Source organism: Mesoplodon mirus (genome assembly GCF_964341445.2).
Source record: "Mesoplodon mirus genome assembly, chromosome: 12".
NCBI classification, from domain to species: domain Eukaryota; kingdom Metazoa; phylum Chordata; class Mammalia; order Artiodactyla; family Ziphiidae; genus Mesoplodon; species Mesoplodon mirus.
The window spans coordinates 83,893,389-83,911,940 of record NC_138988.1 but is presented as its reverse complement, the minus strand read 5'-3'; the positions used below and the strand labels follow the sequence as shown (position 1 = coordinate 83,911,940).

Below are 18,552 nucleotides of genomic sequence, written 5' to 3'. Positions count from 1 at the left end.
AGGAGGCTATAACACAGGAGTCCGGAGTCCCCGCACAACCACCATCTGCTCTTGCGGAGACACTCAAGCCAAAGCCACAAAACTGGAAAAAGACGGGATTGGCTCGCACCCAGAACGGGTGCTCACGGCGCGCTCGCTGCGGTCGGGCACCGAGCGAGGAGCTGAGGACACAAAGGTGAGCAGCAGAGTCACAGTACCAGCTCTTTCGGGGTTCGCACTCCATCGGAGGAGGTAGATCATTTCCGTAAAGCTCGCCTAGCAAGGACAAGGTGACCAAGCACCCGAAGCCCACGGGAGGGAAGACTGAGCTAATCCTTGAATGTTAAAAGGCTAAACTCAACTTGTCGGAAGTGACGTGCCAGCTGAGACCCGCAGGTCCACCACGTAATTGGCCGCCGACTCGGCGAGCCACCTTCTCCCGGGACTGGCCTGGAGAGAGGAGCAGTGTAGCTCAATGTCCGCAACCCGCCCTTGCCCCGCCCCCGGCGGCTCCCAGCCCCAACCGGGACCAGCCCGAGCCGGGTCAGAGCCCGGGCCCACACCCTGGGCGGGACGGTCCCGCCTGCCCCGGCGCCCGTAGGCGCCCTGTTGGCAATGGGCTTCAGCGCTTCGCCAGGCGCATGCGCGGCCCTCTTTCTCCAGAGGCTTCCTCGGGTCACCTGGACGACCGCATTTCAGCCACCTGCCCCTCCGGGTCTCTTCTCGCCCTTCACTCCTCCTGCTGGTTCTCCCCTCCGGCCCCCCGCCTTCTCCTTGTTCTGCAGGCGCCGCTAGGCCCTCCCGCGGTCGCCCGCCGACACCCGGGCTTCCACTGACACGAGCCTCTCGGCGCGGCTTCCGCTTCCGGCGAGTATTGTGTGTCGCGCTGTGGGGCGGGGGCGGGGGGAGGAGGAAGGAGGGAGGCAGCGCTCCGGCGGCCCTGCGCCCCGCACTCCCGGACCCGAAGCCGGGAAGGTAGGTGCTGTCCCGCCGCCGCGCCGGGGCCTTGGGGCCTGCCCCCACTGACCGGCTCCGCACGCCGCGTCCTAGCGCCCTGCGACTGCGTCACCGGCCCCCCGCACGTAACCACAGCTGCCTCCGCCCGCCTCGGGCCCGGGCGGACGTTTTGCCGCCCCGGCGACGTCAGCGCGTCCGGCGTTGCTTGGCTACCCCGCCGTTCCCCCGTCCCGCTGCCGCTCGCCTCCCCGGGTGAAACTCTTACGCCGTCACCGCGGCTCTCGGCTGCGTCATAGCGGCGGGCATCCCACCTTCACGTCACATCTCCTCCTCACCTGGACACGCATCCCTCCCTCCCTGCCAACAACGACGTTTCCTCTCCCCCCACTCCAGTCCCCCTGCGCCAGATCTGGCGGGAGAAGATGGAGACGGGGGTGGGACCGAGTTGTGGACCACGCTCAGGAAAGGGTCGCAAGGTGGGACCCCCGACAGTGGTAGAAACAAAATGAGGACGGCTTTGAAGTTTGCCCTTCTACTGAGACATGAGGAATAGAGGGGAAAAAATGACCAATCCAGAGACACCGAAGTCTTCACTAGTGCTGTAGCTCCAAGTCGTCTCCCCATACCTCCCTAACCTTTCCCCAACTCTCTTCCACACTACTTTGCTAGTCTAGATCCATTCTGCTCCCTAACTCTGCATACAGTCCAACTCACCCCAGGTGAAGAGACCACCTAATTTCTAGAAGATTAGGGAAAGGGAAGGGTTACTCGTCAAAGTTGGATTCCCGTAGGTAGAGAAAAATCATCTGACTGAACTTCTCTCCTGGTTGAGGGAGGAAATTCAGGTCCAAATAAGTTATCAGTTCCTACTCCAAATTAAACACTTTTCACGTGTGCCATCAACATATACAGGAATAATCATTGTTAACCCAACTCATTACATGGCCGCTTCTCTCTCAACACATAGACTTACTAAATTTCCTTCTGTTGGGTCCCTTAGGGAGGAGGGTTAAGGGGATAGGGAAATCAACTACTTCATGGATAAAAGTGGTGATGTTTTAAGGATGGAATAGAGGACCAGCCTTCTGCTTTATAAATCTCTTAGATGCATTTCCAATTCTTTTGAGGCTTCATTAGAAGTTTTTGATTGCCTCTATACTTTTCTCTCTCTTAATTCCCAGCCACTCCAGAACCTATTAGTTGGAGGTACAGTACATCCAAGGAATTAGTTATCGATAACTATTTCAAAAGACTCCAGTCACTGCTGAATACTTAAAATAGACTTGTCAGCTCTCTCTTCAAAAGATTATTGCCCTGGGCTCAGTAATAAGACTCTTTAGTTGCCATGAATTTATCACTTTTCAGCAGTTCCAGGTGTCCAAATGCACACAAATAGAAATGAGTTGTTGTATGAATCATTTCATTCCAAGAAAAGGGCACACTTCCTCTAGGCTAGCCTGATAAAAGAAAGAATAATTTGAAACTTTCTGAAAAGAAGAGGTTGTCACCCTTGCCTAACTCATTCTATTTATTACCCTTTGAAAGACTGAGAGAACAGTGACAGAGAATCAAGCTTAGGCTCCAATGGGCTATTGTAGTAAAACTCTTCTGTAATATTAAACTTTAAAATATACTTAATTTAAGAAATCTTAATGCTTTGGCACTCTTCGCTTTCCCATACTCTTTTCTCATCTATTAGAAGAAGATGTCACACTAGGAATACATTGGTCTGAAACTGTTGGTTCTAAGATACAAGTGGAATGAACCTGGATCAGGAGAAGTACTCAGCTAGAGTTGAAGGAAGCCTCTTTCTAGCAAGAGAAAACAGTGGTAAAAGATAAGAGATTGAGTGTTGTGTGTCATTTTGCTGAAGAGAAAAAAAATTGATGGCTGGGAGTCACAAGTTTTGGAAATGGAGAAACAAAAGAGGTTGATGTAGTGGAAGAGAAGATGTATAATACTATGATGGGGCTAAATCTGGAGTTAGGATTTAACATGGGGGTAACTTTCAGGCCAGGGATGCAAAAAAAACTAAACCTTCAACTAACTTTTTTTTTTCTCTTCTCCCATCCTAACCTCAAGTTAAATAATGGCAGAGACAAGCCTGTTAGAGGCCGGGGCCTCTGCAGCCTCCACAGCTGCAGCTCTGGAGAACTTACAGGTGGAGGCAAGTTGCTCTGTGTGCCTGGAGTATCTGAAGGAGCCTGTCATCATTGAGTGTGGGCACAACTTCTGCAAAGCTTGCATCACTCGCTGGTGGGAGGACCTAGAGAGGGACTTCCCTTGTCCTGTATGTCGAAAGACGTCCCGCTACCGCAGTCTCCGACCTAATCGACAGCTGGGCAGCATGGTGGAAATTGCCAAGCAGCTCCAGGCCGTCAAGCGGAAGATCCGAGATGAGAGCCTCTGCCCCCAGCACCATGAAGCCCTCAGCCTCTTCTGCTATGAGGACCAGGAGGCTGTGTGTTTGATATGTGCAATTTCCCACACCCACCGGGCCCACACCGTCGTGCCACTGGACGATGCCACACAGGAGTACAAGGTAGGGAACCAGACACATGATGCCAGTGCAGGGCAAGAGCGAGGAACACAGAGGATGGGAGACTCCCTGGGTAGAGGACTGTAAGTTCCTGAGGGCAAGACGTTATCTGATCCTCACTCTATAGTCCCCTCAGAGCTACGTACACGGGGCCATGCAGTATGTTTGATCAGTTATCCTCAGGCATGAAGAAGAGCAGTAAGGAGTACCCCCAAAATTTCTGCCTGACTTTTGATACATTTGAGTATGTGTGGTCTTGGAATGTATCATATTTTTCATAAATGAATGAAACCACGTGGAGAAGATCAAACTTAAGAACTGAAAAATGGTCTGGTTTCTTCACTCTGTCCCCCTGCTCAGCACACCCCTTGTTTACCCACTGGTATTGGGAACAGGTAACATCACTTTAGAATGATCCCCACCAGGCTAAGCTGAACCAGTCTGTTTGCATCTTCCCCCAATAAAGGATAATATGGCATCTGGTTTAACTTACTGCTGGGACACAGGGTAAATGTTTGAGTAATAGGAACTAGAGATTTTAATGTCTTAGCACTTTATCAAGTACTTTGCTTAATTAATAAATGTTAATAATGTTAATAAAATCTTGGAAATAAGACTTTATGGTAGTTTGCGGAATAAGTAATCAAGATTTTATTATATTTGCAAGTGGTTAGAATTGGATAGGAAAACAAGTTTAAAGAAGGATATCAGGGTACAGGAGGTCACTTTGACAGTAACAAGCAGTTCCTTGAGTTAGAAAATTAATAGGGCTGGGGAAGGACTGAGAGTTGGTGACAGTGGAACAGTGAGATTCAGTGAAAGGAAGGTTTGTTGAGCAAGGAAGGTGATGGAGGCAGGCTGGTGGCAGGAGGAGGGACCTGTAGGAAGCTGACACCTCAAATGACAGGCCAGGAAGGGAGCTGGATCAAGAGACAGATGGATAGGAAGCAAACAAATGGTTTAAAACAAATGGGTTAGTCTCTGAACGTAGGATGTACTAGCCAACCCCAAATGCCATTCTCCCACTTCTCACCCCTCAGGAAAAACTGCAGAAGTGCCTGGAGCCCCTGGAGCGGAAGCTGCAGGAGATCACCCGCTGCAAGTCCTCTGAGGAGAAGAAGCCTGGGGAACTCAAGGTAAAGGCAGGCAATCCCATTTGGGCTGCCCTGCAGGCAATTAACTGAACATTAACCACACATTATTTAATCCACCAGTTCTGGTTTATTAAAAAAATGCTGTTCTCTCAAAAACAATGATATTTTATTAAGCTTGACTGTGATTAAACATTGTACTTAAATTGTCATGGATTAAGAATTGAGGAGAAGGATGTAAGAGGTGAAGGACAGAACATCTTATATCTGGCGAGTTGAGGGAGTTCATGCCCCTTGGCCTCCTTTTCTTTGTAAAGCAGGGAAGGAGGCTCTCTGCTGAGAGATCCTTAGAGGGATTGAGGAAAGGAGAATGTGGAAGGTGCACTGGGGAGGAAGGATGAAGGAGCTGCCCAACAGCGCCCAGAAGAACCTCCCAGCGACATTAGGACCACATTCTCTTAATTCAAGTAAGCTCAGGTATGCTGGATGATAATGGTTCCTAGAATGTTCTTACCCTCCTCATCCTCTACCTATAGGATCCTGTCCATCCTAAGATGAAAACCACTTCCTATGTAGCCTTTCCTGACCCTTTAGAAATTAGCTTTCTTAATTTTCATACAGTTTCACATCTCTTCCATAGCATTACCATATTTGTAGCATGGTAGTTTGGTATCTGCCTTATTTCTTCTGTTGGACAGTGAAACATGTATTAATTATAGTGGTAATAATACCTAGTATTTATTGAATCCTGTGCATTAATTCCTTAGGTGTCCATGACATTCCAAACTTAGAAGATTGTATTAGGTCTTAGGGTTCTGCCCAGTTTTAAGTTCTAAGAGTACAGGCTATACTTGGCCCAAGTGGGACATATAGGAGGTACAAGACAAGGAGAAGGGAGTCCAGGAAGTCATATTTGACGAGAGTGAACTTAGATACCCTGTAAGGTAAGTATTGTTATCCCCAGTTTACACAGTAGGAAACAGAACTTGGATAAGTGCCTAGTCCAAGATCATATAGCCAGTATGTGCAAAATCAGAGATACTAATTCTGCAGAAATCAGTAAATATTTACTAAGCTTCCAGTATATGCCAAACCCTGTCTTTGACACTGGGGAACAATGATGAGCAAAAGCACAGTCCCTGCCCTCCTTGAGCTTACAGTCAAGTAGAGAAAATATAAATGACGTGGCACAAAAAGCACAGTTGCATATTCCTAAGAAGACAGCAGAGAAACTTGATGTCATTAAAGGCTTCCAGAAGAAATAATGAGTTTTTGGAGTTGAGATTTAGGGATCACCAGAAATTAAACACAGGTTTGAAATCAGTAGAAACACTAATTTTTTTTTAACAATGACATTTCAACAGGAAGCAAGTATTATTACCTTAGTCCTTTATACATTTTAACAAACAAACATTTGATTTTTTTTTAATTTGAACTAATTTTGATTGCAAAGGTGAACGTTAAAAAAAAAGTTATTTGTCCTTTTGGAGGGCTCCTGAAGAACTTAAAATATGTGAAGATGAATCTTATTCCCAGTCATTAGCTTTCCTCTTCCTGTTGATCACCTTCTTAAAGGTAAAGGATGGAGAGGGGAATAAAAATTTTTAAAACCTGCTAAATGCTTGAACAGAACTGTGGTGTGTTTATTTTTTTAATGTATATTATCATTTTAATGGTCTCGGAAACTGTCACCAACCACCAGCATTCCTTCAGTGACCTTTTCTTTTTTTCGATACACGGGCCTCTCACTGTTGTGGCCTCTCCCGTTGCGGAGCACAGGCTCCGGATGTGCAGGCTCAGCGGCCATGGCTCACGGGCCCAGCCGCTCCGCGGCATGTGGGATCTTCCCGGACTGGGGCACGAACCCGTGTCCCCTGCATCGGCAGGCGGACTCTCAACCAGTGCACCACCAGGGAAGCCCTTCAGTGACCTTTTGAATTCTCTCCCTCATCCCCACCTCCAGACCCAATGCCCCTTTTAGAAATAAATAATTTGTAATTAATCATGCTGAAATGAAAATTATGGATAAAATGATCTATCCACATAATTTTTAAAAGAGACTATCATGCCCAAATATAGTATAATATAATACAACATAAAAGTAATTTATAATAAAATGTGGTATGTAAACATTTAGCTATAACTACCCTGAAAGACACTAGAGTGTAGTTTTATCCTTGCACCTATATCAACAATGCAGCAAATACAAATTCAGACTGACGGAATTGTGTAGTAATGTTGACTCAAATGCCACTGGCAGTTTAGCTGTTGGTGCCATAATTTTTCAAAATGATAAATAACTTAGAGTAAAGTTCTAAGAAAAACAAAATACAGTCTTAATGAGTTTTCAGCCATTCCTGAAAAATAAAGGTATATTAAAACCATATAAGAATTACTCTGTGTTTGTATATAATGTGGCATTCAAGTCCAGGACTCCATTTTTTTAATATCCAGCAGAACATTAGAAAATGGGGCAGTTCATCTTACTGGGTTGTCTTCACACATTGGAGGAGTGTTAGCATCCTTCCCAGGAGCTCCTCCAATCATGCAAACAAAAATATCCCCTGGGGCCTCCCTGGTGGCGCAGTGGTTGAGAGTCCGCCTGCCGATGCAGGGGATACGGGTTCGTGCCCCGGTCCGGGAGGATCCCATATGCCGCAGAGCGGCTGGGCCCGTGAGCCATGGCCGCTGAGCCTGCGCATCCGGAGCCTGTGCTCCACAACGGGAGAGGCCACAACAGTGAGAGGCCCGCGTACCGAAAAAAAAAAAAAAAATACCCCGTTTCCAAAACATCCCTAGAGGGGAGGTAACACCCTGATTAAGAACCACTGCCCTACAAAATAGAGGGAAAAAAAGAGAAGGGATTATGAGATTATATGAGAGCCCTTTGCTTTCTTTTTACCACAGTTACGAACCTAAATTCTACCCATACATCACCCCTAAACACACAGACACACAGGAAAAAAGGCTGTGTTTTACTTAGTGGTAAATGTTATGAGAATAGATTTTGTTCCAGTATGCTCCTGAGGAGGCAGCAGTGGAATGGGAAGCAGCAAGCAGCTCTAGAACTGGAGCTAGTCAGCCTCTGCTGGGAACTAGCTTGAAATCCAGAAACACAAGGCTTGTAAGGCCCACCTGGCTTTGCAGCCCCACTCTATTCACCCTCAACCCTGCCTTCCAGGCCCTATCCACTTCCTCCTTCCAGAGTCCCAGTCTCTGCTTCTAACTTTGCCTTCCTCTTGGCTGATTCCTACCCATCAGACATGTGATGCTTAGGGAATCCTTTGGGGAGATCACTTCTTGTTGCAGTTGAGGTGCAAAAGGGAGGATATGCCTGCTAATAACTCTCAGAATGGGTTATGGCTGGAGTTTGAGTCATATATTATCCAATTTCAGAAATGTTAGAGGTTTAACTGAAAGAAAGCATGTTTCAAATTTCAAGCAAATAATTTACTCACAAACTTCTATAACCTGTTCCTGTGGTGTAAACTGTCAGTCTCTGAAGTGACTTGAAACTGTTGAACAGGTTCAGCCTTGAAGTCTACATTTATATTTTGTAACAACCCATTACTAAAATCTTGTTGATTCTGATATTTTTCCAGTTGCTTCTCTGGGTTTTATCAAGTAAATGTCTTGCAATGTACAAATGATAACAATCTCTGACTTCCCAGTATTTGTACTTTCCTTTTCTTAACAGATTGCATTAACTAGAACTTTAGAGTAGGCGATAGCAGAGGTATCTCTGATATCTGTAATAGTACCTGTCATATTATTGGGTTCTTATGTCTTGAATATTTTTACTAAAACATAGAAGTGTAGCTTTTTTAGAAGCTAATTTAATAAAGAAGATAATTTTTTTAACGTTGGTTTATTTTTTTATCTCCCCAGTGGTCTTCATCCCATCATCAGTAGGGGTGACAATGAGGATGGAGCCATTCTTTTCTTTTCTTTTTTTAAAAAATTTTTATTGGAGTATAGTGTAGAATATTTTGTTCATTTCTACTGTACAGCAAAGTGAATCAGCTATACGTATATATATATCCCCTCTTTTTTGGATTTCCTTCCCATTTAGGTCACCACAGAGCACTGAGTAGAATTCCCTGTGCTCTACAGTAGGTTCTTATTAGTTAGGGATGGAGCCATTCTTTACAAAAGGAAATTCCAGTGGAGAGAAACATGAGTGTCCTGTTAAGCTCTTTCCAATGACACTGGAAGTCTGTGTGAATTCATACACATGGTGGGTGCGGAAAGGCACTTTATGCCCCACTGGCCCTGTTAAACATAATACCCACCCTCTGTTCTCAGAGACTAGTGGAGAGTCGTCGACAGCAGATCCTAAAGGAATTTGAAGAGCTTCATCGGCGGCTGGATGAAGAGCAGCAGGTGTTACTTTCACGACTAGAGGAGGAGGAACAGGACATTCTACAGCACCTCCGAGAAAATGCTGCTCACCTTGGAGACAAGCGCCGGGACCTGGCCCACTTGGCTGCTGAGGTGGAGGGCAAGTGCTTACAGTCGGGCTTCGAGATGCTTAAGGTTCGACCTTTGCCCCTGCATAGCCCCTCAGGCCAAGCGCAGTCTAGCTTTGCACAGGCCGTTCTGTCAGCCTGCAGTGCTCACTCCTCCGCCCTGCCTCTCTAAATCCAGTTCTTTCTTCCAGACATGCTCAAAGGATCTTTCTCTACAGAAAGCCTTCTCTGATTTCTCCCATCCCCTTCTGATCATTTCTGTGTTCTTATGTCTTGTCAACAATTATGTGCTTAACTTGTACCAAAGAAAAAATTCACTCTTTTGAAAGGAGGGCAGTCTAGTCTGAATTAGTGAAAAAACTATGCATTAAAAATTGTGTAAATGCAGTAACCGCTACTTTTAAGTCCTGGAACTTGATTTACCTAGTGCACAGAAAGAATAGAAGCATAGTTTGAAGGACACTTGAAATAATGTATAAGTAATATACTGCTTTTGATATGTAAATGGTGCCTCTAAAATGTTTGAAATAATCTGTTTTCTTAAGCAAATGAATGGTGTTAGCAAGGCTGTAGGAAACATATTTCTTATCTTAGAGATCACATTACCAGCATTTGAATCAGTGAGGCTTCGTTGTACATTTATCTGCATGTTATATATTGCTTGGTATTTACTCTCGTGTCCTTTCATGTATGTGTGTTCTGCCTTCCACATTAAACTGGGAAATCCTTGGGGGGCAGAGATTTGTCTTCTTTGTCTTCTGGACCCCAAGTATTCACAAATCAGGATTGGCACACAGTTACTAATATTTATTAACCAATACTAGACAAGGGATACCAAACCACAGTGGGAAAGTGTGATTCGTTCCTATGCCAGCAGTCTGGAACTATCTGTACTGATCCTCAAGGAGACAGGTGTGTGGTTGGTACTTGGGGGACAGAGTAAAGAGCAGACACAATCCCTGTCCCTGGCATTGAGTCCCAGTGTTCTTGAGGAACAAAGACAAGCACACAAGAAACTATTTGGAAGTGATATCAGTTACCAAGCTTCATGATGACTGAGAGTTGAAAGTGGGGGTTAGGTTGGGAGAGATGTACTCAGATCCCTCTGGAGCTCGTCCCCTTGCACTGTGACCCATAGTTTGCCTTATGCCTATTTAATAGATCTAGAACTTTTGGGAGGAGGGAAACCTTTTGCCTTTAGGACCCTTGACTACCAGGACCAATATTGCTTTCTTTTCTCCTTCCTCTAGGATGTCAAAAGTACCCTGGAAAAGTAAGTGATTCTTGTATCTCTTTGAGTGAGTTAGGTCTTGGCTTAAGGAGTAGGGCTACAATAAGGAGTTGGGGGAATAAGGATGGGAAAGTCATGCAGTGTCTGGGTAGAAAAAGGGAGAAGGTTTATTGCATCCATGAAGCCAGTTAGAGAGCAAATCACTGGGAGTACTAGTCCCTTACCTTTTCCCCTTTGAGCATCAGGATTTCCTAGATACAAAGATAATGAAATAGAACCAGATTCTACCTGGGCCTATGGGTGAAATTGTGTCCAAACAAGATGGGAGGAGGAACTGGTTGGGGGCGGGGGGGAGGTGGTTATCTATTTGCATGTACCTCCAGAAAGTTCTAAGACTGATTATTAAGATAAGGGTTTGTCTAGGGGACCATATGTCTTTCCATAGATAGGCAAAAGAAAGCAATAAGCAAGAACTTGTCTTGAGGGAGGAGAAAGTGTGAGGATGGAGAATTTTAGTTTCTCCCTAGAGATGACAACCTCTGAATACTCACTAAGCTGGAGCTTCCCCTGACCCTGCCCTTTCTTCCCCTATCTTCCCATCCCTCCTAGATGTGAGAAGGTGAAGACCATGGAGGTGACTTCAGTATCCATAGAGCTGGAAAAGAACTTCAGCAATTTCCCCCGACAGTACTTTGCACTAAGGAAAATCCTTAAACAGCTAATTGGTGAGTTGTTCCCAAAAGGAAACTAGCAGAGGGAATCGACAGAGAGAAGAAAGTCTTTAGGTCCTACTTTATCTGGACTTCAGTTATCCCTTCTGTCACTTTTCATGTCCATATCCACACCCGCTCCTTTACCTGGTTTTCAATCTCACTCTGAGTCACAGCTCAAAGTGAGAAGCCTCAGGTGTCATCTACTCTTAGTCCCATACTTTTCTAAATAGGGACCCAGAGAGGTTAAATAATTTGCTGAAACTGGTCCCCTCGAGAGTGAAAGGGAGTCTTATTAATACTTACTTGGAAAATAGTCATAAGCCAGACTGTTCCAGGAAAACAGACACATGGTCACTGTATCACTAGACTATAATGCTATCTGGCTCTGTACCCTTCTTAACATTTTTATTTTTTCTGACCACTGGACTGTGCCTTGTGCTTCTCCACACAGTGAGATGGATGTTGATGTCAGGGGGGATGGAGGGAGGACCAGGCAGGAGCCTAAACCACCAGCCCTTGCAGAGTCAAGAGATCATTACCTGTTTATTTTAGGGCCAGGATGAGAAGCGAAGCCATTGTTCCCTCCCCTCCCCTCCCTTAGGTGACACCAAGGATTGAGAAAGTTAAGCAAACCACGGGGTTCTGGGGGCTTTCAGGGAGCAGGCTCTGCAAAGGCAGGCTGGAAGAGTGAGGCAGGGGCGTTTAGCTATTCCCGTCCTCATCTAGCTCCCCACTCTGGCTTCTCCCGCCAGCGGATGTGACCCTGGACCCTGAGACTGCTCATCCTAACCTAGTCCTGTCGGAAGATCGTAAGAGCGTCAAGTTCGTGGAGACAAGACTCCGGGATCTCCCTGATACACCACAGCGTTTCACCTTCTACCCTTGTGTCCTGGCTACTGAGGGTTTCACCTCAGGTCGACACTACTGGGAGGTGGAGGTGGGTGACAAGACCCACTGGGCAGTGGGTGTGTGCCGGGACTCTGTGAGCCGAAAGGGCGAACTGACCCCACTGCCTGAGACTGGCTACTGGCGGGTGCGGCTGTGGAACGGGGACAAGTATGCAGCCACCACCACACCTTTTACCCCTTTGCACATCAAGGTGAAACCCAAGCGGGTAGGCATATTCCTAGACTATGAGGCCGGTACACTGTCTTTTTACAACGTCACAGACCGCTCTCATATCTACACCTTCACTGATACTTTTACTGAGAAACTTTGGCCCCTCTTCTACCCAGGCATCCGGGCTGGTCGGAAGAATGCTGCACCACTTACCATCAGGCCCCCAACAGATTGGGAGTGACAGGTGGGGACATGGGAATAATCAGGGTGAGGCAGGGTCAAGAGCTACGGGCCTTCCTTCCTGTGACCTGCTGGAACGTCTTCGTGTCTGCCTGGTTCCAGTCCTGAACCATCTGGGAGAACACCTTGGTTTCTAGAATGGTTTATGGGGAGGAGTAGTTAGGACTGGGCTGGGACGAGAGCACTGCAGTGTCTCCCTCCTCACTGTTAGGGTGGAGAGCTGGTTCCCAGAGGGTAGTCTCCTCTGAAGTCCATCAGGTTTTCTATCGCACAAGGATGGGTTGGAAGGAAGGAGAGGCTTTTCCAGAAACAACAAGTCTGTGGGAGGGTCTGACTTGCTCAAACCAGAGGAGGAAACAGAAACCCCTGTACATCCTTTTAGGGGGTTCTTTGACCCAAAATAGTCTTGTTTTTTTAGGAAGATCACAGGGGTCTTTGTACCTCTAAATTGAAATAAAGATGAATGACAGTTGCTCTCGTGGGTGTAGAAGTTGAGGAGTTATTTTCAGGGCAGAGATTGGGCATCAAGAAGGTTAGAAAGAAGGTCAGGAAAGGGGGCTAAATGAACAGATTCCTAAAGACCAATGAAGGGGAGAAGGGTTTCTTTGGTTGCCATTATGAGTAGGATTGGCCAGAGGTAGGAGTGTGGGGAGGAGGGGGGTAGGAGTGTGGGGAGGAGGTGGGTAGGAAGAAAGAGAACCCAGGTCCCTGCCTTAGCCTTCAGCAGAGATGGCTCATCGCCCACCTCCTTGTAGTTGCTCATCTCCAAGAGCTGTTACCTTGCTCATCTGGAGAGGCAAGATGCAAGAGATCCTGCAAGACACATCTACCCTTTCACTGCTTTCCCAAGGGAACTTGGAAAGGAAAGAGTCAGGTATTAGAGGAAAGAGAAAAGTATTCCTATCCAAAGCCCTGGCCTTAAAGAATGCTACGAAGTAGCTACTCCCAAGTTGTCAGCCTTGTTACCTGGCTAAGGTGTCCAAGCCAGACAGGGAAAAAGAAAACGGAGTCTTCCTCACCCTGGGGACAGGGTAGAAGAGGGTGGTATGTATAGGGAAGGGCCAGACAGGCAACTTCCTTTGGCCTGTGTGCATCTGGCCTGGAACTAGTGTTCACAAGAGCCGGATTTTGTTTGTTGCCATCCTTCACCTTTTGCCATTTCTCATATCAGAGAATGTAAATCATTTTAATGTTAGGCCAAAATAAACAACCTGTAGGGTACATATGTTGTCAAAAAAGGTAAAGCAATGCATGCCAAACCAAACTAAAATGACTGGATTATCTGCTACTTGGGTAATCAGGGGTTCACAGAAGATTAGGACAAGAAACTGCAGTTTATTGAGGGCATTTCAGCTCCTCCTACCACCTCAACAGGACTTTGTCCAGACTCTCCTCTTACCTTTGTGCCTTGACTGTGGTTCTTTGCGGCAAGATGCTTTGGTTGGTAAAACATAATATGGAACAAAGGATCCACTGAAGTGATCTATGTGTCCTGTGTTAATTTGATGATACTCTCTGTTGATGTGTAAGAAATGGGTGTTAAAAATGCATGTTCCTTGGAATTCCCTGGCGGTCCAGTGGGCAGGATTCCACGCTCTCACTGTCAGGGGCCCAGGTTTGATCCCTGGTCAGGGAACTAACATCCCACAAGCTGCACGGTGTGGCCAAAAAAAAAAAAAAATTATGTTCCTGGGGCTCACCTTCAGTGATTGATCGAGGTCTGGAGTGGGCCTGGGCATCTACCTTTTAAACACTCCTCATTTGAGCCTGGAGACACTTGTGAAACTAATCTGAGAGGAAATTTCAGCCATTTCCTTCAAACTGGAGGCCTGGTTCCCTGTCCAGCCTGACGGGGGTGAGGAGGAGGGGGTCTGAGAGAGGAGAGAACCCTCATTCTCTCCTGACTTATTCTGCCCTCTCCCCATCTCAGGATTTATTCATGTTCTATCCCTCTACTTAACCTCAGGAACGAGTGGTTATTAACTGTGAAGCAGAAGTAAACACAGGATGTCAAACAGAGCAAAGGAGAGGCAGAGTTCTAAGGGAGGGATGTGAGGAAAGCGTGTGAAACACTACAGGGGATATTTTTTCGGGAGCAGGGGATGCTGTTGACAGGTTTCCTCCAGTACCTAAGACCAGGAGTTAGTGAGGATCACCTACTTTCTGTGTGTCCAGCACTGCATTTTGGTAAGTGGAAAAGATTGGGAGTAAGCTGTGCTTTCTAAGGGCCAGGAGCCCTCTTCCCTCCCTCCACTGCCCTCAAGATCCTTTCCAATTTCACGGGCACTGGCACTAGTGGTTTTTTTGAATGTATCAACTGCTCCTTCAGTCTGTAGGTCTTCCAGGCATCTGCCTTTGGCTTCAGGAGCATAGGGCAGGAGGTCTAGCTGGGTATATATTGCACATAACCATCTCCCCAACCTATCTGCATAAAGAGACCAGTCTTCTGTCCTGAAGATGTTTAGCAGTTTAAGATTCTCTCCTCCACTAACTTCTCCAGTCTCTACCTAATATAATCATGGGCTTGAGGAAGACTAAAAGGAAGCCAAAACTCATAAAGGAACCCCTGGCTTGGATTGCAGGGGATGGTGTGGGTTTGCAAATAGGTCTGTGAGGCCGCAGGGTGTCGCCAGAGTAAGGACGGCACAGGAGCGCGCACGGCCCCAGGAACTACAGTTCCCAGGAGGCCTTGCGCGGACGCCCGGAAGCGGGGCTACCCCGGGGTGGGGCCTGTGGACTGCGGCGTGTGGGGAGCCAGCGCGGCTCGGATGGCCGGGCAGGTGAAGGACCGCGAGGCCTTCCAGAGGCTCAGCTTCCTGTACCAGGTGAGTCCGCGGTGCGGCGCACGCACAGGGAGGCGGCCCAGTGCGGAGGGCCCTCAGTGACGGCTCCTTCCCTCAGGCTGCCCACTGCGTCCTCGCTCAGGACCCCGAGAACCAGGCACTGGCGAGGTTTTACTGCCACACGGAGAGGACCATAGCGAAGCGGCTCGTATTGCGGCGGTGAGAGGGGTGCGGAGCCCGGCGGCGGCCTGGACGGGGGAAGGAGGGGAGAGGGAGAGCGGGCGCCCAGACCACCACCCACCTCCGCCCCCAGGGACCCTTCGGTGAAGAGGACCCTCTGTCGTGGCTGCTGTTCCCTCCTCATCCCGGGCCTGACCTGCACCCAGCGCCAGAGACGTGAGTGCTCCCTCCTGCCGAGGTGGGATGTTTGAGGAACACCTGTGGGCTGGGGGAGGGCACGGGCAATGATCCCTTCCTCGATGTAGATGGGTGCCAGGTGTGGGATATGGAGGCGTCGGCTTTCTCCAACTCTGAGTTAACAACTTAACTCCACTTGGACAAACTAGGTCTGGGCAGTAGAGAAATGATGTTGCCATGAGAAGCAACCTCGCCCGTGCATGATAATAGATGTTATTCGACATCATGGAGGACATGATTCCCATATTCATTCATTCATTCAACAATTATTTTTCTGAGATGTGTCAAGTATTGCTCTAGAGTCATTATTCTCATTGAAATTATAGTCTAATGGGACAGACTGAGACAGAAACAATTAGAATAGCGTAGAAAAATGCTTTAATTAGGGAAGTAGAATACTAAGTTACTTAAACCAGTGATGGTGAGGTTCATTATAAGGGAAGGGAGTGGGAGATGGAAATCCTAGGCATTTGTGAGGCCTCAGACAAGAGAGCTTGTGGTGCTATCAAGGAACTGAGAGCCCAGGAGGCTGGCTTTGAGGTGGGCAAGGGCAAGACAGGAGGCCGGAGAGGGAAACAGGGCAGATCTTGAAGAGCCTTGTTAAGGAGTTTGGACTTTACCTTAAAGGGTACCAAGAGGGACTTCCCTGGTGGTCTAGTGGTTAAGACTCCACGCTCCCAATTCAGGGAGCCCAGGTTCAATCCCTAGTCAGGGAGCTAGATCCCGCATGCAGCAACGAAGATCCCGCATGACCCGCACGACCCGCACGCGGCAACAAAGATCTCACGTGCTGCCACTAAGACCCGGCACAACCAAATAAATAAATAAAGGGTACCGAGAAAACGACAGACTTTATGCAGAGACCTGACACCATCAAATCAAGGTGGGGAGGGAGTAGAATCCCTACTGGAAAACGGTGGAGGCAAAACTGGGTGCAGGAGACCTTTTCTTCTCCTAAACCTGGGCACTCTCTTTTCCCCACATGCACCCCAGGCTGCAAGGCTCAGCGCTGGACTGTACAGACCTGCCTGACATGCCAGCGCAGCCAACGGTTCCTCAACGATCCTAGGCATCTGCTCTGGGGAGACCGGCCTGAGGCCCAGCTGGGGAGCCAGGCAGGTGAGTGGTGGTTGAGAAAATGGGTACCCCAGGGGGGTAGGGACAGTGGGTAACATAGAGCTGCAGGGGACACATGGGTGGGTTCTGGGTTGGTGTGAAAGGTGCCACAGTTTTTTAAAAAAAAACTAATTCTGCTCATCTACTCAGATCCCAAACCACCACAACCCCTGCCAAAAACAGCCCACCGCATTCCAGCCCACCTTCCTGAGGAGAAAGTGCAGCCTCAGAGTTCCTCGCCAGTGATGGATTCACCCCATCTTCCAAATAAATTTTAATTCTCATTAACTTTGCATGATTCTGTTCTGTATTTCAGCTCTTAACTCCATTTTCCTCTGTTTCTGTCTGTATTTCTCTGTCACCAGCTAATCTCTTCTTTGTCCTTTTATTCCTTTGTCTTTATCATCCTCATACTCCCACCATTCAGGGAGATCCCAATTACCACTTGGCCCCATGAAGCAGCTCCCATTTCCAGGACCCTGCCTCCAGTGCCCCTCCACCCCTGCTTCCTCAGTGCAGTGCCACGATTGGAACTCAGGCTCCGGGGTTGTCTGCGAGGCCCTGATCCTCCTTAAGGCAGTCCATTTTTAGGTAGCCCTGACTGTTGACTAAAGGACTGGACAGACAGACTGCTGATGCCACTGATGCTGTTTTTAAAGAAGGGAAAAAAAGGTTTCGGTGGGGTCGGTGGAGGGAGGGTTTAGAGTCTCCAGGCCCACTTCCTTTTGGGTCTTTTCCCAATCTCTGTGTTTTCTTCTATAAAATTCTAATAAGAGAAGTTGTACAACCTGAACTAATAAAGTCAAAGGTACTAACAAATGGACACTGTCAGATATTACACAAGTAAGTTCTGTAGGTAAACCTTCAAGGTTTTCTTGAGAATCAGTAAACAACAAAAATTGTTTTATTTGATATCCCTGGACAATTTACTCGAAGTCAGAATTTCAGACTGACCTCTTTGCTAGGTGCCAGCTAATCAGTTTACCCCAAAAGTAGACAAACAAACTTCACTATTCCCAGAATGCAGTTTCCTCTCTTCCCCTTCTCTTGTAAATCCTGGTTGCACTTATTCATTGCTGCATAAAAATCACTGCATAACGTTGTAGCTTAAAACAACAATGATGTGTTATTTCCCCTGATTCTGTGGGCTAGACTGATTGAGGGCCTGTCTGGGTGGTTCTTCTGTTCCGTATGGCATCAGCTGGAATCACTGAGCTGCATTTAGCTGGAGGCTGGTACCTGGTCTGGAAGACTCAAGAAGCTTCATTTGCACATATGCACCTCATTGCTTCTCCATGTGGCCTTGCTCTGTAACTGGCCTTGACGTCCTCACAGCATGGCTGTCTCTGGGTGGTTGGACTTCCTTACAAAGAGCCTGGCTTCCACAGAGAGTATTCCAAGAAGACAAGCTCCACAGTGCAAGTGCTTATTGAGCCTCTGTCCTCGTTATGCTTGCTAACGTCACCTTGACCAGAGTAAGTCATGTGGCCAAGCCCACGTTCAGTGTGGAAGGGGCTACACTGGGGCGTGGATACTTGGAGGTTCATTGGTTCCTTGAGGACCACCAGTCTACCACATCCTTGTTTTGCCTTTGTCCCTGACTCATTCTCTTCACTGATTCCTTCACATGCCAGTACACTGTTTGCATGGAAAATACTTATCAGTGTGCAAGTAACTAAATGTTTCTGAGTTATTCTTTGACGTTTATTTCTGGAGATAGTACTCAACGGGTCAACTGTAGCAGCCAACACAAACATGTAGCCTGAAGGTGCACCCCATGCAGGCCTGGACCCTTTGTGTCCTCAGCTCACCTTCCTTGGTTCCCTCCTTGAGTGTCATTTCTGAGCTGGTTGGTTCTTATGCACTAAATCTGATTCTTGGCCAAGTTGTTTTGAGTGTGTTTATGATTGCACATGACTGAACATGTCCACAGTGGGATAGCACTGGGGTTCCTCTAA

The 18,552-nt window shown here is 47.4% G+C and overlaps 2 protein-coding genes across 2 annotated transcripts; both read left to right on the top strand.

The window, feature by feature from the left end:
• The first annotated feature begins 871 nt into the window (after positions 1-871).
• Positions 872-13,771, top strand: LOC309812992 (E3 ubiquitin-protein ligase TRIM39). The gene is made up of 7 exons (XM_082637493.1): positions 872-954; positions 3,019-3,478; positions 4,516-4,611; positions 8,872-9,102; positions 10,286-10,308; positions 10,876-10,991; positions 11,732-13,771. The coding sequence occupies exons 2-7, from the start codon at positions 3,026-3,028 to the stop codon at positions 12,277-12,279; spliced, it is 1,467 nt and encodes a 488-aa protein (XP_082493619.1). The 5' UTR covers positions 872-954; positions 3,019-3,025; the 3' UTR covers positions 12,280-13,771.
• A 1,159-nt stretch (positions 13,772-14,930) lies between these two features.
• RPP21 (ribonuclease P subunit p21) lies at positions 14,931-16,887 on the top strand. Its single transcript, XM_082637514.1, is given in 6 exon segments — positions 14,931-15,103; positions 15,180-15,280; positions 15,375-15,457; positions 16,472-16,597; positions 16,745-16,825; positions 16,828-16,887. Coding segments are annotated over 6 exon segments (486 nt in total). The 5' UTR covers positions 14,931-15,046; the 3' UTR covers positions 16,866-16,887.
• Positions 16,888-18,552: the final 1,665 nt, after the last annotated feature.

What these genes read in the sequence shown, in the direction of transcription:
- LOC309812992 (XM_082637493.1), top strand. Translation starts at nt 3,026, where the DNA reads ATGGCAGAGACAAGCCTGTTAGAGGCCGGGGCCTCTGCAGCCTCCACA. An exon ending in AGAAGCCTGGGGAACTCAAG is followed by an intron (nt 4,612 to 8,871) that starts GTAAAGGCAGGC and finishes CTCTGTTCTCAG; the next exon opens with AGACTAGTGGAGAGTCGTCG. An exon ending in CGGGCTTCGAGATGCTTAAG is followed by an intron (nt 9,103 to 10,285) that starts GTTCGACCTTTG and finishes TCCTTCCTCTAG; the next exon opens with GATGTCAAAAGTACCCTGGA.